Source organism: Ranitomeya imitator, chromosome 4 (genome assembly GCF_032444005.1).
Source record: "Ranitomeya imitator isolate aRanImi1 chromosome 4, aRanImi1.pri, whole genome shotgun sequence".
NCBI lineage: Eukaryota > Metazoa > Chordata > Amphibia > Anura > Dendrobatidae > Ranitomeya > Ranitomeya imitator.
This window is the reverse complement of record NC_091285.1, coordinates 195,651,305-195,672,988: the sequence shown is the minus strand read 5'-3', so window position 1 is coordinate 195,672,988 and position 21,684 is coordinate 195,651,305. Positions and strand designations below refer to the sequence as shown.

Here is a 21,684-nt window from a genome sequence, read left to right as displayed (position 1 = left end):
GCATATAGGTTGTATACAGCTGAAATTAGTCATGCCTCCTGGATGTTGCCTTAAGCTCTGTTCACACGTTGAAAACACAGAGCACCATGGAGTACAATGAACACCAAGAGGTAGCATAAAAACCAAGTAATCATTTATTAAACAAAATTACATACATATAAAGTTTAGCCAAATAATTTGAGCAGAGAAAAGAGGGACAAGTGTAGAAACCTGCTGGTACAGCAGGTGGACCAAATAGTGGAAGTAGTCAAATGCAAACTATTCCATACCTTATGGAATAGTTTGCATTTCTCTACTGCGGTGACACAGTTTTCTTTATCTGGTGATTGAAATAAATCCTTTTTTTGCGAATTATGTGTGACTCTGAGTGCGACTTTTTATCCTCTGGATTACGGTCAGTGGAATATTTTCACGTTCAATCAGCACCTCCCAAGCTAGAGTGCGCATCTTTCCTTCGTTTTTACTGCCAACCAGTTTGTGAGGGTGTGTGCGACAGAGCATGAAGGGACACCAGGATGATGATCAATCTAACGGGATTGAGACAGGGAGCATAGAACATAAAATATCAATAGCATTTCTTAGAGTGCACAGTGAGTTCACACCAAGAGGGGAACAGTTTCGGGGGTGCCATCCGGTAATCCGACGCCAGGGCAAAGGCAGAAATAATCCTGGGAAAAGTTCAATGGATCCAACAGATGAGGGACATAACACCATTCCACGTGGCAGCTGTTAACCCTCCACACACGGCAGGGCCGGTGTCAGCACCTGGCACAGCGGGCAAATGCCGGGGCCCTGGGGAGAGGGGGGGGCCCACTCACGCTGTCATAGATAAAGCTGGGAGAGCAGAGCAGGAGATAACATGCTCTCTCCCCCCACAAAGTCACTGCTGGCTGCGTTCTCTTAACCCCTATGTGCCAGCTCTGACACAAGCATCTTCTCACTCAGTCAGTGCAGCCAGGCAGGCACACATAGGGGTTAACAGAAGGCAGCCAGTGTGACATTGTGGGCGGAGAGAGCACTTCTCTGCTCTCCCCCCTGGCTGGCTGCAGACAGTCCTGAAGTTTATCAGGCAGATTCCGGAGGAGCTCCGTCCTACCAGTGCCTGAGTGAGTGTTATGGTATCCAGCAGTGGTTGCAGTTGTGGCTCAGTCTGCTGCTGTCTGTCTCCGCTGCCTAAAAATGTGGGTGATGTCTGGAGGAGCAGCTGGTGGGGTGCAGCCTGTAGCCGCCCAGCTCACCCAGAATACATGTATGCTGCACCAAACCTGCACCAGTGGGGTAGGAAGAAGCTTAACCCCTTCCCATCTGTATGAAGGTTATTGCTGAACCTTAAAGATAACAATCCGACCCGCATAAATGGGGTTAACCAGATGCCAGGAGGAAGGGGAGCTGCTGCCATGGATAAATCTGAGCTGTGGGCTGTACGTTGGGGCCCCGTGGCCCCAGGCTGGTGACTGGAGGGACTCTGCCCAGTGCTGGCATGTGGGTGATTTCTGCTCCGGAGTCTCAGCTTCTCTCCTCCACATCACACTGTGCAGTCACAGCAACATTGGTTGTGTCTGTCCAGGTCCCAGCAGCTGCCACTGCTCCCACCAAGGACATGGCATCACTTAACCCTTCCCCTGCAGCCACCGGCAACAAATCCACATTATTCCTCGATTAAATCAGGTTCCAACCCAATAGAGGAGCAGACATTTCCTGCTGCCATTAGGGTCCGGGAGGGGGTGACATTGGCTGCCCTGCTACTCTGTAGTGGGGGGTGACAAGTGTAACATGGGGTAACGATGATGGAGAAATGCACAGGATAATAGTGAGAGCGACAGAGGGCAGTGTATGGTATGGAGCAATCAGGGGGTGGGCTGCAGGATCCCCCCATACTGTACATGACTGCTCGGGACGGAGGCGTTTAATGAGCTTCTAATGACAGGGCACTAATTGGGTCATTAGGGTTTGTGGAAAGGATTCAGCATCAGGTCCCTCATTAATGCCCGAGCCGCCTGTTACTTTGTAGCACAGATCTGTTGGGGCCGCAAAACCAAACAACGTTGTTTATGTAGAAAAGTCTTTGTTTCATAGAAAAACTCAAAACAGAAAAGCACCTCTCCTGTATATATACACTGCACAGCACCTTTCCTCCTGTATATATACACTGCACAGCACCTCTCCTGTATATATACACTGCACAGCACCTCTCCCCCTGTATATATACACTGCACAGTACCGCTCCTCCTGTGTATATATACACTGCACAGCACCTTTCCTCCTGTATATATACACTGCAGAATCTACAATAGCTGTCACTCATGTAAGAAGTGAAATCTGGCATTGTACTATACATTTCTCTGCCGTATCTGTGCATCATAAATCTGGGTATGTGTTAAAGGGGGGGGCCCACTGAGACTCTTTCGCCCAGGGCCCTCGAAAACCTGGAGCCGGCCTTGACACACGGGCACCAGGATCTCACCTCAGCATAAGATCCTAGCCCCTCGCCTCAGCATAAGATCCATCCTAGCCCCTGGCCTGTCAACACCCAACTGCTTGGGCCAAACCATGTGTCTATTGTTCTGTGTCCTGGTATCCACCCCTCCATGGGGGAGGGCTCTCACTTACTTTTTACAATGTGGCTAAGGGTACTGTCACACTATACGATTTACCAATGATCACGACCAGCGATACGACCTGGCCGTGATCGTTGGTAAGTCGTAGTGTGGTCGCTGGAGAGCTGTCACATAGACAGCTCTCCAGCGACCAACGATGCCGAGGTCCCCGGGTAACCAGGGTAAACATCGCTAAACGAACGCATCGCTAGATCGGTGTCACACACACCGATCCAGCGATGACAGCGGGAGATCCAGCGACGAAAGAATGTTCCAAACGATCTGCTACGACGTACGATTCTCAGCAGGATCCGTGATCGCTGCTGCGTGTCAGACACAGCGATATCGTATGGATATCGCTGGAACGTCACGAATCGTACCGTCGTAGCGACAAAAGTGCCACTGTGTGACGGTACCCTAACTTAAGAAGTTTTCAGAAGCTACACGCTTGTATTGGATAAATCCTATGCTGAGGAGAACAAAGACAGACTCCACCACTGGTTGTTGACTCAGGCCTGAATACATTGCAGTCCAGGGACACAGGCTGGGGGAGGGACACGCTGTTACAAATGGGTAGTGCAAAAAAAGTTGCAAAAACGCAGGTATCAGGTTTTACTGCATTTTTTATCCCTAAACCTGACGAAGTTGAATCAGATTATTTTTTTATGCACTAAACTTTATCAACATGCACAGGAGACAAACATACCCTGACAAAACCGCAGAAAAAATAATAGAAAGCGCAATAAAAACTTAGCAAAACCTGCTTTTTGTAAGCAGTTTAAACATGTAATAAAAAAGGCTGCAAAATGCAACGTGAGAACGTAGCCGTGTTGAGTAAAAATTATCTTTTATAGCTTCGACCTTCCAGGCTATGTGGCGTACGCTGCCCAGAAGATAAGACTGCCTCATCTCTTAATTATACAAGATTGCTCCTCCCTTTCTCTTCAGTGTCCCTTTGACGTCACGTGCACGGCCGGAAATCCCGCACCTGCGCTTTCTACCTGTCATCTCTCCTTTGCAGTGTGGGGAGTTCAACTTTACTGTGCGCTGGAGATCACTGGAACACACAATTACAGTGGCTCTCCAGCATCTGTGCACATCAAAATTGAAGACAGTGCCCATAGAAACTCAAAAGGGTGACAGATTCCCTTTAAAGATCAATAGGGTAAGATTAGACTTTTTAGGTGCTCTCCCTGGTCGGCTTCTCTCTACACCTCTCTAGTTGATTGACAGGTCTCTGTCTACATTTAAATTAAAATATTAATATAAATTCTTCAGTGAAATTCTGTTAACCATCTGTCATTTTACAGGATTTAGATCAAGATCTAGGGATTGTGGTTGTTGTTTATCAATAGGAGATGAGAAGTTAAAAAAAAATAATGTTTGACTACTGGTGTGCATTCACACATCCGTGTAACATGTCTGAGTGCTGTCAGATACCTTATTAGACAGCACTCAGCTCATATAGTCCCACAGATCTAGTCACACATCCGTAAAATGATAGATCCAAGAATGAGATGGGTGAAACTCAGAGCATGTCCTATACTGATCCGATGTTGAGGATTAGAATAGGATGTACTCAGTGGGTCTGTGTGCTGTCCGATAAATAATTGGGCAGCACACCGTCATTCACATGGATGTGTGAATGCAGCTTTACAGGCTGTAAAATTGCTACTAGATATAGTCTTAAATTGGAAGTCCGGTTATTTTTTACTGTAAATATTAATCACTTTCCTCTGCTCTGATGGATTTATGGCTCAGAAAGAAAATTGATGGAAGTCATAGTTCTAAATTTTCTACATCGAGGAATCATTAATTGCTTCGACTGACTTGCCTGTGAAAGCAGCTTATACTTCATTGGGTGAAGTGTAGCTGATAAATCAAATGTAGCAAGCACAACATCCAAATGAATTAGAACACATTGGTGCAAAGTCCAGATTATGCTGCATCAATTTTTAGATTTTTATTTATCACATATTTGGGTACATTTATTATTACTGACAGCGTAAAACTTGACCAGGCAGGGAGAAGATGCGTCTGGCTGGCTGATAAATTTGGTGCATCTTGTTTGGCATAGTGGAAGATTTTAGAGATGGGAAAATTGTTATTGTGTTGAATGGGATTTCGCACAATGTGGCCAATTTGAACTATATTCACTTCTCACGAATCACCCAAAATGGCTTTCGCCATTTTACACATCGCAGAAAATTACATCAGCCAGAGAAGGTTCACATGACTTTGGGTGCATTCAAGAAAGCTTCCTCATAAAGCCTTGCTGCTAATATATTACCTGGTCTAGCAGAGACAATGAAGGACTATCATAGCCTATCAAATGAACAGAAATAGCAGCCATCTTATAGCGAATCTGGATAGTGCAAGGATGTCCAAACTCGGCAATTGAGTTGGAGAGAAAGCCATGAAACACTGAAGGAGACCTCATGTCATTTCAGGGCAATGCCTGCCAATCAAGGTGAATCGATTCACTGCAAATCCTTTTTTTTTTTTTGGGGGGGGGGGGTATATTTAGCAAAGCTGAGGAATTCTATTTTCCAAAGATTTGCTGATATCTAATGTGTTTTCTTCCTCACACCACCTCTGTTTGGGTATACTAGTTTAGATCAATATTTTGTACCAAAATTTTGGATCAATTTTACTCAATATAAGCCAATTCCCCTTTTCTACACATTTTATTTAAACTGACGATAGGAAATATGACTGTTTATTAGGCTGGTCTTGTTGATATATGTTCAGTACATGTTCTCCCTACAGACTTGGTAATACACATGTAAAGTCATTCAGCAAGTAAATGGATAATATCACGAATGTCATTATATTTTGATCAAAAGAGTGTAAAAGCCATCCTACCATGACAAGGTGTACCCAATCCAGATGGCCCCTAACTCTTGTAGCTCACCTCGCTATGTGCCTGCAAGCCTCAAAATAGATAGGGACAGAGCAGAACCCAGACCTGTTTCAGCAACCACCAGTGGAAAGCTATATTAACAAAATGCACAGCCCAAAAATGGCTGTTCACGCCCCTATATGTACAAAATACTCAACCAAAGTGTGTTCTGCCTCATGTCTTTGGCTTTGCTTTAGTTTTTTGAACTTTATATAGGGCATGGCTCCTCCTTTTTGAACTATGCATTGTGTATATATAGCTTTCCATGGGCAGGTGTTTAAATAGTCAGGTCTGGGTCTTGCTCTACTCCCCGTCCATTTTGAGACGTGCTGGCAGGTAGTGAGTTGAACTACAAGAGTTAGGGACCATACTTATTGGGGTACACCTTCTCACATTATGGTGGCATTTACGATCGTTTGATCAAAATGGTGTCAACTAAGTCCCCTATGCTATTAACATGTACTATTACTATTTATCAATCTGCTTACTGCAGGTTATGTGCTCATTTTTTTTTATCCTAGGGTCTACAAGTAGTATTGACTCTGTGCCCTGTTGTCTCAGGGGCTCCGTAAATTTCATAATGTAATGAATGTATGCATCAAAAATATACCTATGTTATAAAGAATGTGATACAATGCTTCCATACAATTGTACTCCATGTGACTCTCAAAATCTAAGTTTAAATCACTTTCACCTTTGTAGATCTTCCTCCACCTGTTCCATGTCTCCTGGTTGGCACAATTTCACGTAATCTCTGGCTGACTTTCAGATTTAACAGCACAGATTACTTGATCTAGATTTGACCTCTATGAATCTCGGTGACAATATTTGCAGGATAGACAGCTTTACTTGTGTCTGCCATTTTTCTTTATGACATACCCCTTAATTAAAATGGTGATTTATGCCGCTGCTTAAAGAATGAGCCAACATGTAAGTCATAATCACAGTAATGTCTCTTTTTCTTTTTTCTTTTTCAAACCTTCAACGTATTCTAGGATTATTGATTCCAGCATATGCCATCAATTTCATTAATGGGAGTTAGAGTCCTAAAACGATATTTATATGAGAGTGTATGTATATAGTAATTTAAAATGTATTAAAATGGAATACTCAGAAGTAAGAAAAATTATCTCCAGCGTGATCCCTTATTCCATACAAAGCAAGCAGAATTGTGCATTCCTGACTTTAATTTTGAGCATTGGTGCTTACTGTTCTTACTGAGGTTGCCCAGCTGTCGGCTTTCTCTCTGCTGGTTAAGAAAATCTCGTGGGAGCCCACGCCATTTTTTTTCAGAAAAATAATCTTTTAATATTTAAATACATGTACAGTAAGCTGCACACACACTGCACTTATTATATATTTCACTGACATCTATATATCTATTCTATGTGTATATACTGTATGTAATCCATCTATTCTATCCTGTTGGCTCCTGATGTGATTTTACACTATGCAGCTTCTGAATTGCTGGCTTTTCTTCTATCTATCTATGTAATATATACAGTATACATATATATGTGTCACTGACATCTATATATCTATGTATTCTATGTGTATATATCTATTCTATTCTAACCTGTCAGTGTGATTTTACTGTACGCGGCACATGAATTGCCGGCTTTTCCAAGGAGATTAATGTGTAAAATTCGGACAGCACTCGCATGGTTTGAGTGCTGTGTGATTATTCTCTCGCACCCATTGACTTCTATTGTGGGATGCGATCTGATTTCCGATTACAATTGCATCATGCTGCAAGTTTTTCCCAGCCCGATTTTCATCCGATCCGAGCTGAAAACAAAAATGCAGATAAACACACAATGATGGAATACCATTGGTCCGAATGCAATCTGATTTTTAATCGGATTGCATTTGTCCAATTTCATCGCAAGTGGGAATGAGCCCTTAAGGTACCTTCACACATAACGATATTGTTAACGATATCGGTGCTATTTGTGACGTAGCAACGATATCGTTAATGAAATCGTTATGTGTGACAGCGACCAACGATCAGGCCCCTGCTGGGAGATCGTTGGTCGCTGAATAAAGTCCAGAACTTTATTTCGTCGCTGGACTCCTGCTGACATCGCTGGATCGGCGTGTGTGACACCGATCCAGCGATGTCTTCACTGGTAACCAGGGTAAACATCGGGTAACTAAGCGCAGGGCCGCGCTTAGTAACCCGTTGTTTACCCTGGTTACCATGCTAAAAGTAAAAAAAAACAAACACTAGATACTTACCTACCGCTGTCTGTCCTCCAGCGCTGTGCTCTGCACTCCTCCTGTACTGGCTGTGAGCCGGAAAGCAGAGCGGTGACGTCACCGCTCTGCTTTCCGGCTCACAGACAGTACAGGAGGAGAGCAGAGAAGCAGAGCGCAGCGCTGGAGGACAGACAGCGGTAGGTAAGTATCTAGTGTTTGTTTTTTTTTACTTTTAGCATGGTAACCAGGGTAAACATCGGGTTACTAAGCGCGGCCCTGCGCTTAGTTACCCGATGTTTACCCTGGTTACCGGCATCGTTGGTCGCTGGAGAGCGGTCTGTGTGACAGCTCTCCAGCGACCAAACAGCGACGCTGCAGCGATCCGGATCGTTGTCGGTATCGCTGCAGCGTCGCTTAGTGTGAAGGGGCCTTAAAGAAGTGGATCCTCTTAGCCACAATCATTTTGGCCCTAGCTAGACTGGGAGCAAATTCTAAGGAATCCCTGTTCTTCATACTTAGCCTCCACAAAGAGGTATCTACCCAAAATAGTCACTCCATTACAGCAACAGAAGGGAGAGATTGTAGCTTATTTAGGAACATAGTCAAAAATTGTCACCAAGAAATGGTCAAGATGCAATAAGCCAATGTACATGAGTAGAACATAGTCAGAGAACAGGCAAAATATTTGAACTTAAAGATGAAAGGTATGAGGTGACTGATTCCAAAGGAGGTGATGGATGACACATTTTTTAAGAAAGCCTTGGTCAGAGTAAGAACAAGACTACACTAAATTGGCTAAAGCAAGAGAAATCAAGTGAAGTCTTGACTACATGGCCAATCAGGAGGGAGTGTCAGTTTTCCTGACAAATAAATGCTCCTGCAAGGAGGAGCAGGAAATCTGTGGCTGAGAGAAGATGGAGACTGTGGTGCTTAATGATGGTTACTCTTCTGTTGGCAGAAGTCACATGCAGGATTCCGGGACTGAACATTTATGCTAACAAGGTATTTTTATCCCATAAAGTGATGGGATATTGTTAGGATATTAACTCCAAGATTGTTGGGGTCCAACCTCTGTAGTTCCAAGCAAGGCTAAGAATGAAGGAGCTTTCCCATACTCCCTGCTGCAAGACCCTTTGCACAGAGTGTCCCAAAGCATTGCTGTGGAGATAGAGACTGTTAGGGTCATGAATAATGCGGCGTGGTCATTTTCAGGATCAAAGTAGGTCCTTGATGTTGAAACCTCACAGATCATAGAGCGATAAGTATATCCTAAGGCCATGCCATAACTTTATAAGATGATGATGATAAACCTTTACATGCTATGTGCACTTTTGCAGCCACTTTTGTTATTTCTCCAATGCATAAGAAATGGATTTACTTTGCAAATTGTGTTGATGAAACATCTATCATTTTGACTTTACAACTCCTATGCAGGCCTGTGTGTCTACGTTACAGACTATGAAACCACAGTGTCTTGCTTAATTCTTCAGGCATGACCGGCACGGCTATAATCAAAGTTTATTATGTTTTTTATTATTTTATTTGAAATGAGTTGAAGCAATCAAAATGGTTGCAAAAGTGTACATATTCTATTCTAACAAAATCTAAGCCTGGTAGTAATAGTATTTATGATATGGATCAGAGATTTGAGTAATTTTACGGCTTCAAATATGTAACATGTCGTCGGTACATATGAAGTGGTACTGCTTGATTCGGAAGGTAGAGGGTTTGTGCTTTTCAAAGTGTGGGTTTGTTCCTCTCAAATTGCTCCTTAGATATTAGAGCCCTGAATAAACGTTGCTCACTCCACATTTCCAGCCATAGAAGACAACAAGGCCCTTCTAACCCTGACCTTCATAATTACAGACAGATTGCTTTCTATTTTTGGAATCCACACCACAGGTATTTTATTACCATTTTAATCACTTCTCCCTCCCAAAACCACATGATTTTTTAATAACTCTGTTACTGAGGAAAAGAAGGGTTAAGCAAATGTCTAATGACCCCATGCATATGTTCTGAAAAAATCCGGTAGTGCAAAAATAAATGAAAGGTGTTTGGGCCGTTTAGTTGTATGTGTCCATTTTTCATGTCAGAAAAGCTGACAAGTTTCCAATGATTACTTGGCCATGCTGTGTCCAAACAGCTAGAAGAAAGGCCCTGAGGCTTATTATAGAGATTTACCTGTGGGTAGCAAATTTGGCACCTGATAACACTGTAAGCTGGAGGTTGATGGCTGTCAATTAGATTGCAGGAGAAGTTCCAAAAACACAACCTCCTATGGTGACAAGGGGTTTAACAATGTGACCCCACCGCCCTGCAGACTTGTACTGCCTGAAGCCACCTCACCACCCTGACCAGTTTTCTTTTCTCATTTTCAATCCTTTACAGGCCAGCACATATATTAGGTTGGGAAAACAGTAAATTCTGCTATTTTTCACAGATGTTTCCATACACTTTTTTAAGCACTTTTCCTTTAATCTGATTCTGTCTTGTTGTTCTTCAAAAGCATCTGTTTTCATTTCTTCAAGTAGCTAATACAGTCCATAAATGACATTGACTTGGAAGCATACTGACAGCAACACAATGGGGAAGATGATTCTCCATAGAGTACTGAATTCTAGTCTAAAATTCACATTGAAGGCCTAGAAATGTCAAAAGGAGACTGTGGCATTAGTGTCCTAATTTGACCACTTAGGTGTCCGGTGCCGAAGTCTGAGCATGGGCTTACGAGTGTATTTTCAGTCCGAGAGCGATCCGAGAAAACATTGGATCATACTTGGACCAATGGTATGTAATGGGGCAGTGTACGTCATATTTTTTCCTTGGACCAAGCCGGTCAGAGGAAAAAAAATCATTGCATGCCAAAGTTTGATCCAATTATTCAGTGAGTCCGTGGAAACACTCTGATGACATCTGTGTGCACTACGATTTGCATGAGCTCACAGAATGGAGAAGATGGAAAAATGTTTTCTCCTAATCCAAGAGAACTGGTTCACACTATCCTCACACTCTGATCAGAGTTTGATCAACCTGTGATTTGAATAATTGACTCGATTTTATCAGATGAGCGAATTAATTTCTGTCTGCACGATTGAAAATTCTCTCATCTGATCGATTATTCAAATCACACTCTGTTCAGACTATGATCAGACTGTGAGCATTGTGTGGTCCGATTCTCTTGGATGAGGAGAAGATGGAGATATAACATTTCACCATGTTCTCCATTCTGTCAGAAATGGAAACTAAACTCATATGTCATCTGAGTGCAGTCTGGTGTTTTCCACAGACTCTTTGACTGCCATGGCCAAGTGCAATCGAAATATCTAATCAGACTCGGGCCTTCTGTGATTTTTTTTTTCTCCCAGACCTGCTCTGTACAAGGAAAAAAATGGGACATGTGCACGGACAGCTCCAAAGCATAAAATTGGTCCGGTGTGATCAGGTGTTTTGTTGGACCAATAATACAGTCGTCTACACAAGAGTTTTTTGGGATATATATGTGAGTCCACCTGCTTATAGCAGAAGATTACTAGAGGAAATTGCAGCTGCAACTTACGGTTAACAATCCTGAACCAATTTCAGTATATTTATAACACTTCTGCCAGTCTTGTCTTAGCTGGATCTCCAACTTATGTGTAAAACTGAAAACTACCGCTGAACTCCACCCGTCTACCGTATTGTGTGTTTCAGCAGGGGAGAGAAGTAAATTGGTAGTGTTGTGGGAAATTGTTTCCACTCAGTACACTACTTAATAGCATAAAATGTCAGCTACAGATTGGTGACAGAAATGTTTGTAAGATGTAAGTGCTTCCTCTTCTTTATGTTTCCCAGTAATATGCCCTTTGTGTCAAAAGTCCCTTACCGTGCACTTCCCAGCATCTCGTTCTTACATATTATTTTGATTCTGCTTAACAAAGCTCCAGAGAAAGGCACTTCTTGAAATTTACTTGGTGGAGTAATCAGCCTTAATAAATGGACAGCCAGTAGGTAAAAGAAAGACATTTTCACCTTAAAGCACCACTCCAGCGTTTTATTTCAGCGCTGGAGTGATGGCACGAATGTAAGTGTCCTGCCACTAATAGTATACCAGCTGCCGTCTTCAGCTCCTGGCGGTGCTCCGGTCCCTAACCACCATCTTGTGATCACAACTTCCGACTGGCCAGAAGTCAGGGGTCATGGCCACAAGATCTCAATCTAAGTCTATCAGAGCTTGATTCTGGCTCTCATAAACTTACATTGAGAAGTGACTTCTGCCTTACCCAGCAAACACCGGAGTGATCCGGCAGGTCACAAACTGCAGAGGACGACCGGAGTGCCGCCAAGAACAAATGAAGGCAGCAGTTGGTAAGTATAACGCTAGGGGCAGGGAACTTACGTTAATGACACCACACCGTTGTTTCAATAAGAAAACCTCTGGAGTGGTGCTTTAAAATTTAACACCACAATGTCATAGTGTATCAGAGAGGAAGAGAACTAGAACTCTAGTGCCCCCTATAAGAATAGCAATTCCAGAAGTCAATATCGACCATTTAATAAGCCTTGTCACATGACTAAAAGACAAAAACAACCATTCATAGTCACATACATAGTTACTTACGGTGAAAAGCACATATCCATCAAGTTTTACCTTTCTGATCTTATTTATGTAACATTCATTTCTATACCCCTCAATGCCATCTGTCATTAGTGTGAGGGAGTGTCTCAGACTTCTGATCCGCACTGTACATTGGCTACTGTGAGAAGCACAGAGGCCATGTTGGGGAAAAATGAGTAGACCCTATAATGGCGTAGGCTGTCATAGTTCTCGGCAGCACAAGTCCTGTTTACACGGGATGATGCATAGCTGAGATACATTGTAATGTAAATGCTTCTTTAGTCTGCATCATTACCTGCATGATCCTGTAGAAATCCTTCATGGTCCAAGGTGTTAATGTCCTGTCATTAAGGTACCTTCACACATAACGATATTGTTAACGATATCGTTGCTATTTGTGACGTAGCAACGATATCGTTAATGAAATCGTTATGTGTGACAGCGACCAACGATCAGGCCCCTGCTGGGAGATCGTTGGTCGCTGAACAAAGTCCAGAACTTTATTTCATCGCTGGATCTCCCGTGGACATCGCTGGATCGGCGTGTGTGACACCGATCCAGCGATGTCTTCACTGGTAACCAGGGTAAACATCGGGTAACTAAGCGCAGGGCCGCGCTTAGTAACCCGATGTTTACCCTGGTTACCATGCTAAAAGTAAAAAAAAAACAAACACTAGATACTTACCTACCGCTGTCTGTCCTCCAGCGCTGTGCTCTGCACTCCTCCTGTACTGTCTGTGAGCCGGAAAGCAGAGCGGTGACGTCACCGCTCTGCTTTCCGGCTCACAGACAGTACAGGAGGAGTGCAGAGAAGCAGAGCGCAGCGCTGGAGGACAGACGGCTGTAGGTAAGTATCTAGTGTTTGTTTTTTTTTACTTTTAGCATGGTAACCAGGGTAAACATCGGGTTACTAAGCGCGGCCCTGCGCTTAGTTACCCGATGTTTACCCTGGTATCGCTGCAGCGTCGCTTAAGGTATAAGGATATTGTTAACGATATCGTTGCTTTTTGTGACGTAGCAACGATATCGTTAATGAAATCGTTATGTGTGACAGCGACCAACGATCAGGCCCCTGCTGGGAGATCGTTGGTCGCTGAATAAAGTCCAGAACTTTATTTCGTCGCTGGACTCCTGCTGACATCGCTGGATCGGCGTGTGTGACACCGATCCAGCGATGTCTTCACTGGTAACCAGGGTAAACATCGGGTAACTAAGCGCAGGGCCGCGCTTAGTAACCCGATGTTTACCCTGGTTACCATCCTAAAAGTAAAAAAAACCAAACGCTACATACTTACCTACAGCCGTCTGTCCTCCAGCGCTGTGCTCTGCTCTCCTCCTGTACTGGCTGTGAGCGTCGGTCAGCCGGAAAGCAGAGCGGTGACGTCACCGCTCTGCTTTCCGGCCGCTGTGCTCACAGCCAGTACAGGAGGAGAGCAGAGCACAGCGCTGGAGGACAGACGGCTGTAGGTAAGTATGTAGCGTTTGTTTTTTTTTACTTTTAGGATGGTAACCAGGGTAAACATCGGGTTACTAAGCGCGGCCCTGCACTTAGTTACCCGATGTTTACCCTGGTTACCGGCATCGTTGGTCGCTGGAGAGCGGTCTGTGTGACAGCTCTCCAGCGACCAAACAGCGACGCTGCAGCGATCCGGATCGTTGTCGGTATCGCTGCAGCGTCGCTTAATGTGAAGGCACCTTTAATGTGAAGGGGCCTTTAGTCCTATTCTCAGCTGGGGGCCATCTGTAATCTCATCCACATGGGCATCCCACCCAGGAGCTGAATGAATGATATTCATAGAGAATGCACTGTGTGTTATACTGGCGGTATAGACAAATTACAAAGTCTGTGATTCAGTATGTTTTATCAAGGTTTTCACAAGGGGAGTCCTTAATTCCGGATTAGGAGTTGGATGCATTAAATTTATCCTATAGCAATAAGGTGGTCAAAAAGGAGATTACCAGACTATAGCCCGCTATTGTCCCAGGGGATCTAAATGTATTCAGTATTCAGTGAGTGGCTTATCATGTACATGTGCTCTAGCAAGATAACCTGTCATCTAGTGAAAATGCTACGCACAACTCAAGAATCGCCGGCTGTTCTGCGTTCTGCATACCATCCTGCTCCTGGCCGCTAATGATCTATATTCTCCTGCTTTGTAAATGTGTAATATATGTGAACTATAACTGAGAAAATAGATAAAGATTGGCCTGCACACACAGTAATCCATTACTGGAAAAACATTTCAGGGAAAAAAAAATTAGATCAGCGGTGAATACAGAGGAGTCAGAGATGGCGGGAGGCGCACAGAATGGCATCATGGGCCACCAACAGGTTGTAAAATCCCTTGCTTATTAAATATTGTGATCAAGATCATATCTTTATTCCACCAGGTGTCCAGTCTTAAGTTTTCACTGAGGACTTGTCTTTCATATTAACAGTGAAGCACACTCAGTATAAGGATTTGTACCCTGTGTACCCTACAATAAACTTTGTATTCTAGTATGGATATACATAAATAATATTTTTTTATAAATCCTGCTCATCCTACACATGCTTCCATCTATTGTTTCAGTGGTTAATCTTTGTTGGAGACATTCCCATAAATATGTATTTTTTTTTTTAAACCTGTGTATGTGTGTGTTAAATATATTAATATACTCGCCTGAAGCCGCTTTCTCCGGGATCCAGCGCCGTTCTGCTCCACTCCTCAGTGACGTCACTGCTGTGCAGACCCTCCGGGTCACGCTGCACTGCGATACCCAGAAGTGGCATTAACGGTATAAACGTAAAGAGCATCAGAATGAGGATTCATAGGCTTATATTGTAAAACAGGCGTATGCATACAGCATAAAGTAAGACGACGACTAACTGGAATTCCACTGATGTCACTGAGGAGAGGGGCAGAACGACACTGGATTCCGGAGACAGCGGTGGTAGGGGAGTATATTAATACAGTCACATTACGTTACATGCACAGATTTACCAATGGGGCGGAACTTACAGCATTCTCGGGGGGGGGGGGGGGTGTCTTTAGGCTGCACTAAAGTACCCTGTGAGCAACACCTCCTTGGTAAAGATCTTAGAACTAACATAAAAAGGCAATTTATGTCTGGAACCATATGTCGAATAAAAATAAATAAATATGGAATACTCAGGAGCAGCAGGCATAAAATTAGAAAAATCTGTTCCCTTTTGCCTTGGTTATGGGTTCTTTGTAATATACAGTGCTCTGCTACAGCTTGTATGGGACCTAGTAAGGCAGACTACGACACAGGAATTTTCTCTTTGGTGCTCTGGTGTTATGTACCACTCTATAAGATCCTGTCGTAGACATAGGTGTTATGCTTCAAATATTTCTGTAGTGATTCAACGTTCCAGTAACGCTGTACTACTTTGTGAAGTATAACCAAGACTGTATTTTTCTGTTCCCCTACAGGTGGATGTTTCCAGTAATGTCCTTTTGCACCAGATGAGACGGGATCAGGTTACAGACGTGTGTCGGGCAAATAATGTATCAAGCAAGAAACGTCGAATGTTGACTCCCAATGACTTGAAACATTTAGTGGTAGACGAATACCATGAAATGATCTATTGCTATGTCCCGAAAGTGGCGTGTACTAATTGGAAGAGAGTGATGATGGTCCTTACAGGAAGAGGTAAATATAGCGACCCAATGGAAATTCCAGCCAATGTAGCCCATGTTTCATCCAATCTGAAGACCCTCAACCAATACAGCATTCCAGAGATTAACCATCGCTTAAAAAATTTCATGAAGTTCCTGTTTGTCCGGGAACCATTTGAGAGACTGGTTTCGGCCTACAGAAACAAATTTACCCAAAAATACAACACCTCGTTCCACAAGCGCTATGGAACCAAAATAGTAAGACGGCAACGTAAAAATGCCACCCAGGAAGCCCTGCGTAATGGCAACGATGTAAAGTTTGAGGAGTTTGTCTCGTATCTTATTGACCCACACACCCAAAGAGAAGAGCCATTCAATGAACACTGGCAAACCGTTTTTTCTCTATGCCACCCCTGTCATATTCATTATGATCTCATAGGAAAATATGAAACCTTAGAGGAGGATTCCAATTATGTCTTACAGCTGGCAGGGGTGGGCAACTACTTAAAATTCCCCACCTTTCCGAAGTCTACCAGAACTACTGATGAAATGACAGCCGAGTTTTTCCAAAACATCAGCTCGGAGCACCAAACGCAACTATATGAAGTATACAAACTTGATTACTTAATGTTCAACTACTCCACTCCTGCCTACCTGAAACTAGAATGAGAGGACGTCTGTTTGTCACTGCGTGCGTTGAGGGACATTTTGTAAATTATCGGAAGGCAGAAGTGGGATTGGGGAGGCCCCGGGTATCTCATTTGTACTGCGAGCAGTACCAGCATAATAAGTCAATTTCTTCATAAGGAAAGACAACTCGCTGTTTAGGGTAAACGGAATCTATGCTAGCCTGAAGACACGCAAGCTCCTATGCTGTTCTCAATATCCATGGCGCCTTCATTCTGTATGTACATTGTCTATAAGTTATTTATAGTTATTTAAACAATGTCTCTTGGTCTGTTTAGGTCTACTGTGTGTCTTTATATATAGATATTTTTAATTCTGTATAGAATATCTATATGTAGAGATATTTGTGTGTATATACATATATATGTATATATGTACATATTCTAAGAGCCAAATATTAAGTAACTAGCATTTATTGTTGAAACCCTTGCTCCTCTGTTAGTTAATAAATAAATTGCCAGTGTCACCTAAATGATGTGACCTTTTTTAAAAGCCGAAACCCATCGCTGTTAGGATTTTTCTACTCGAGAATATATATAGATGTATTTTATTTTAATAAAAGAGGGGTGATGCATTATTTCAGACATACTGTGAAGAATACTACAAAATGTAATTTCAGTGTTGTGTATAGGCACCTTCTTGTTAATCTACGACAGACCCCCAACGCCTCTGCTTATTTGGTAGATGCAGCACGTAGCTATGAAGAATTCTGGACTCGGAATAAACAGTGTTTCCACCATCCTGTATAGTACTGTAACCTCATCCACTTAAAGTGAACACATTCGTTGTCCGTTCAGACATATGCATTGGCTTTTGGCTCCATCTGCCTCAGACATTATGCAAAATGTGATCATTTTCAGTGCAATTTGTTTTTTTTTTGTTGCCAGGTGCTGCATACTACTATATAGCTTTATTCATTGCGCAGTAATGTATCCTCACAGTAGAATATATTCTCATTCATCAGGAACACTTTAGGCTGAACCCCTGTAGGAAAAACGGATTATAACCGAGGAACCTGGGTATCTGGAATCTGTAGTTTATGAAGGAAATACAGTTGTGCGTCATATTAAATGCCTTCATTTGCTTTGTAAAATCATCTCTTTTTTAACCTCTACTTGAGCTGTAGATTCTACTGCAGTTCCCTATTTTTTTCCTGGAAATGTAGGAACATTTTTGTTTTTTGGTTGTTAATAATTGCATCCCTTATTTTAGTACAATGTGTTATGGAGTATAAATAGTGGTAGATTTTCCATTGAATAAACTGTCTTTGTGTTTGGAGAGGAGCATGTTAATACACGAGTTTTCTTTCTACTTGTATTTTTAAGCTTCTGTTAAAGTGACCTGGACTTTGTCAGTTTGTGAGCAAATGAGGAATTTGGCAGGCTGGTGACTTTACCAATAGAATGTAGTCTATGTTACTATGGAAAGTGCTAACCAGCATTAGAAATGGTTGTTTCCCACCATAGAAAACATTTTTGACTATTCGGTTATTCGTACAATGTAGGATTACAATAAGCCTTTATGGTTTTATATTCTACTTTATTTATTAGCTCACCATATAAACTGTCCAAATTCCAACTCCAATCTAATACAGTTCATTTTCATGTATATTGCACTGGTTGCACACTGGTGATAGTATTGACCCAGAATATTCAACTTATTCTACAGTGGATGTAATAAAGGCACAGCACTAGCTCAATGGAATGAGCCATAAAAAGCTCATCATGTCTTTTTTGCTATAGAACACTATAATCTATGGCAGTCCATACAAAAAGACAGCCTGCATTCTGTCCCTTTAAGCTTTACGTTCTGCCCCTTTAGGCTTTGCTTTCTGTCCCTTTAGGTTTTGAATTCTGTCCCATTAGGCTTTGTGTTCTGTCCCTTTAGGATTTGAATTCTGTCCCTTTAGGCTTTGTGTTCTGTCCCTTTAGGATTTGCTTTCTGTCCCTTTAGGCTTTGCATTCTGTCCCTTTAGGCTTTGCATTCTGTCAGTTCAGGCTTTGCATTCTGTCTCATTAGGTTTTGCTTTCTGTCCCTTCAGGCTTTACGTTGTGTCCCTTCAGGCTTTGCGTTCTTCCCTTCAGGCTTTGCGTTCTGCCCTTCAGGCTTTGCGTTCTGTCTCTTTAGGTTTTGCTTTCTGTCCCTTTAGGCTTTGTGTTCTGTCCCATCAGGCTTTGCGTTCTGTCCCTTAAGGCTTTGCGTTCTGCCCTTCAGGCTTTGCGTTCTGTCTCTTTAGGTTTTGCTTTCTGTCCCTTTAGGCTTTGTGTTCTGTCCCATCAGTCTTTGCGTTCTGTCCCTTCAGGCTTTGCGTTCTGTCCCTTCAGGCTTTGCGTTCTATCTCTTTAGGTTTTGCTTTCTGTCCCTTTAGGCTTTGTGTTCTGTCCCATCAGGCTTTGCGTTCTGTCCCTTAAGGCTTTGCGTTCTGCCCTTCAGGCTTTGCGTTCTGTCTCTTTAGGTTTTGCTTTCTGTCCCTTTAGGCTTTGTGTTCTGTCCCTTCAGGCTTTGCGTTCTGTCCCTTCAGGCTTTGCGTTCTGTCCCTTCAGGCTTTGCGTTCTGCCCTTCAGGCTTTGCGTTCTGCCCTTCAGGCTTTGCGTTCTATCTCTTTAGGTTTTGCTTTCTGTCCCTTTAGGCTTTGTGTTCTGTCCCATCAGGCTTTGCGTTCTGTCCCTTAAGGCTTTGCGTTCTGCCCTTCAGGCTTTGCGTTCTGTCTCTTTAGGTTTTGCGTTCTGTTCCTTCAGGCTTTGTGTTCTGTCCCTTCAGGCTTTGCGTTTTTGTCTTCCTGCTGGTCAGTAAATACTTATTTCTTTTGCTTATTCATACCCCTTGTGCGTTTCCATATTTATAGGTCTTTACCAAAACCATTGTTGTGATAGAGTTGATAATAATACATTGAATTTGTTGTGTGTTCCCTCTCCGGGGAGGATGTACTGTTGTCTTTTTGTACATAATGTTCTTTAAAGTTTGTCCCTGCTTCAGGTTTGTGCATCACTTTGCAGAGCAATGTTTTGCATGCACCTCAAGCTGTAAATGGTTAAAATAAAACTGTAATCTACTGGAATGGCCAAAAGATAATTTATTAATGATGTATTAAATTGTACAAATTATTGATCAAAATAAATTCAATACTTATGCAGTGAGCTGCAACTGTGGTCATTAATAACACACAGAAAGGTGGACGACCTTAATGAAGACAAAATGGGAATTGCATACATTCCTCTATATTCTATCCTATGAGCAAGAGACCATATTAATAAGCTGGTAAGTGCAAGAAATAGATGAATCCTCTGTTATAATGCCGTATTATGGGGAAAGGAGCAGAATAAGATAAAGAATAATGTACTTTTCTTCCAAATTTGAGTTTCTATCATTTCAAGAGGGGAGACTGTTTTTCATTGAACCAATCAAAGACAACGCACATCAGGAGGTTTCATATGAAAGTCCTTTCTTCCTCCATATAGCAATGACAACAGCAACTTTTTGAAAAGACCATAAAGGTCACAATGTTGCTGTGGAGGAATAAAGGACGTTCATATGAAACTTTCTGATCAGCGCTGTCTTCGATTGGTTTTGTGGATTTTACATCGCTCAGGTTCATTTTGACTATCTCACTCTATTATGCCTAATGTGTGTTGCAGACATGCTTACTTGGAGTAGTTCTCAATGAAGACACCCAACTATGGAGACTTATTTTCAAGGCTATCCTCTATGAGAAAATATATGCAATGTACACTACCGTTCAAAAGTTGAGTCACTTAGAAATTTCCTTATTTTTTAAAGAAAAGCACAGTTTTTTCCAATGAAGCTAACATTAAATGATTCACAAATACACTCTATACATTGTCAATGTGGTAAATGACTATTCTAGCTGCAAACGTCTGGTTTGTAATACAATATCTTCATAGGTGTATAGAGGCCCATTTCTAACAACCATCACTCCAGTGTTCTTATGGTACTTTGTATTTGCTAACTGTGTAAGAAGGCTAATGGATGGTTAGAATACCCTTGAAAACCCTTGTGCAAGTATGTTAGCACAGCTGAAAACAGTTTGGCTGATTAAAGAAGCTATAAATCTGGCCTTCCTTTGAACTAGTTGAGAATCTGGAGCATTACATTTGTTGATTCCATTAAACTCTCAAATTGGCCAGAAAAAAAGAACTTTCATGTGAAACTCGACAGTCTGTTCTTGTTCTTAGAAATGAAGGCTATTCCATGTGAGAAATTGCCAAGAAACTGAAGATTTCCTACAACGGTATGTACTACTCCCTTCAGAGTAGAGCACAAATAGCTGCTAAACAGAGTAGAAAGAGAACTGGGAGGCCCCGCTGCACAACTGAGCAATAGGACAAGTACATTAGAGTCTGTAGTTTGAGAAATCGATCCTTCACAGGTCCTCAACTGGCAGCTTCATTAAATAGTACATGCAAAATACCAGTGTCAACAACTACAGTGAAGAGCCAACTCTGGGATGCTGGCCTTCAGGGCACAGTGGCAAAGAAAAAGCCATATCTGAAACTGGCTAATAAAAGGAAAAGATTAATATGGGCAAAAGAATACAGACATTGGCCAAAGGAAGATTGGAAAAAAGTGTTATGGACAGACGAATCCAAGTTTGAGGTGTTTGGATCACACAGAAGAACATTTGTGAGATGCAGCACAACAGAAAGGACGCTGGAAGAGTGCCTGACGCCATCTGTCAAGCATGGTGGAGGTAATGTGATGGTCTGGGGATGGTTTGGTGCTGGTAAAGTGGGAGATTTGTACAAGGTAAAAGGGATATTGAATAAGGAAGGCTCTCACTCCATTTTGCAATGCCATGCCATACCCTGTGGACAGCGCTTGATTGGAGCCAATTTCATCCAACAACAGGACAATGACCCAAAGCACACCTCCAAATTATGCAAGAAATATATAAGGAAGAAGCAGGCAGCTGGTATCCTATCTATAATAGAGTGGCCAGTGCAGTCACCAGATCTCAACCCCATTGAGCTGTTGTGGGAGCAGCTAAGACCGTATGGTACGCAAAAAGTGCTCATCAAGCCAAACCAACTTGTGGGAGGGGCTTCTGGAAGCATGGGGTGA

The 21,684-nt window shown here is 42.5% G+C and overlaps 1 protein-coding gene across 2 annotated transcripts in view; it reads left to right on the top strand.

The window, feature by feature from the left end:
* CHST11 (carbohydrate sulfotransferase 11) overlaps positions 1-19,742 on the top strand; it is a 285,836-nt gene extending 266,094 nt beyond the window's left edge. For both annotated transcript variants that reach the window (XM_069764221.1, XM_069764222.1), the window contains exons 3-4: positions 15,733-18,929; positions 18,996-19,742. In XM_069764221.1, coding sequence (XP_069620322.1) covers positions 15,733-16,587 — 855 coding nt within the window. In that variant the 3' untranslated portion in view covers positions 16,588-18,929; positions 18,996-19,742. The remainder of the gene's footprint in view (positions 1-15,732; positions 18,930-18,995) is intronic.
* The last annotated feature ends 1,942 nt before the right edge of the window (positions 19,743-21,684 follow it).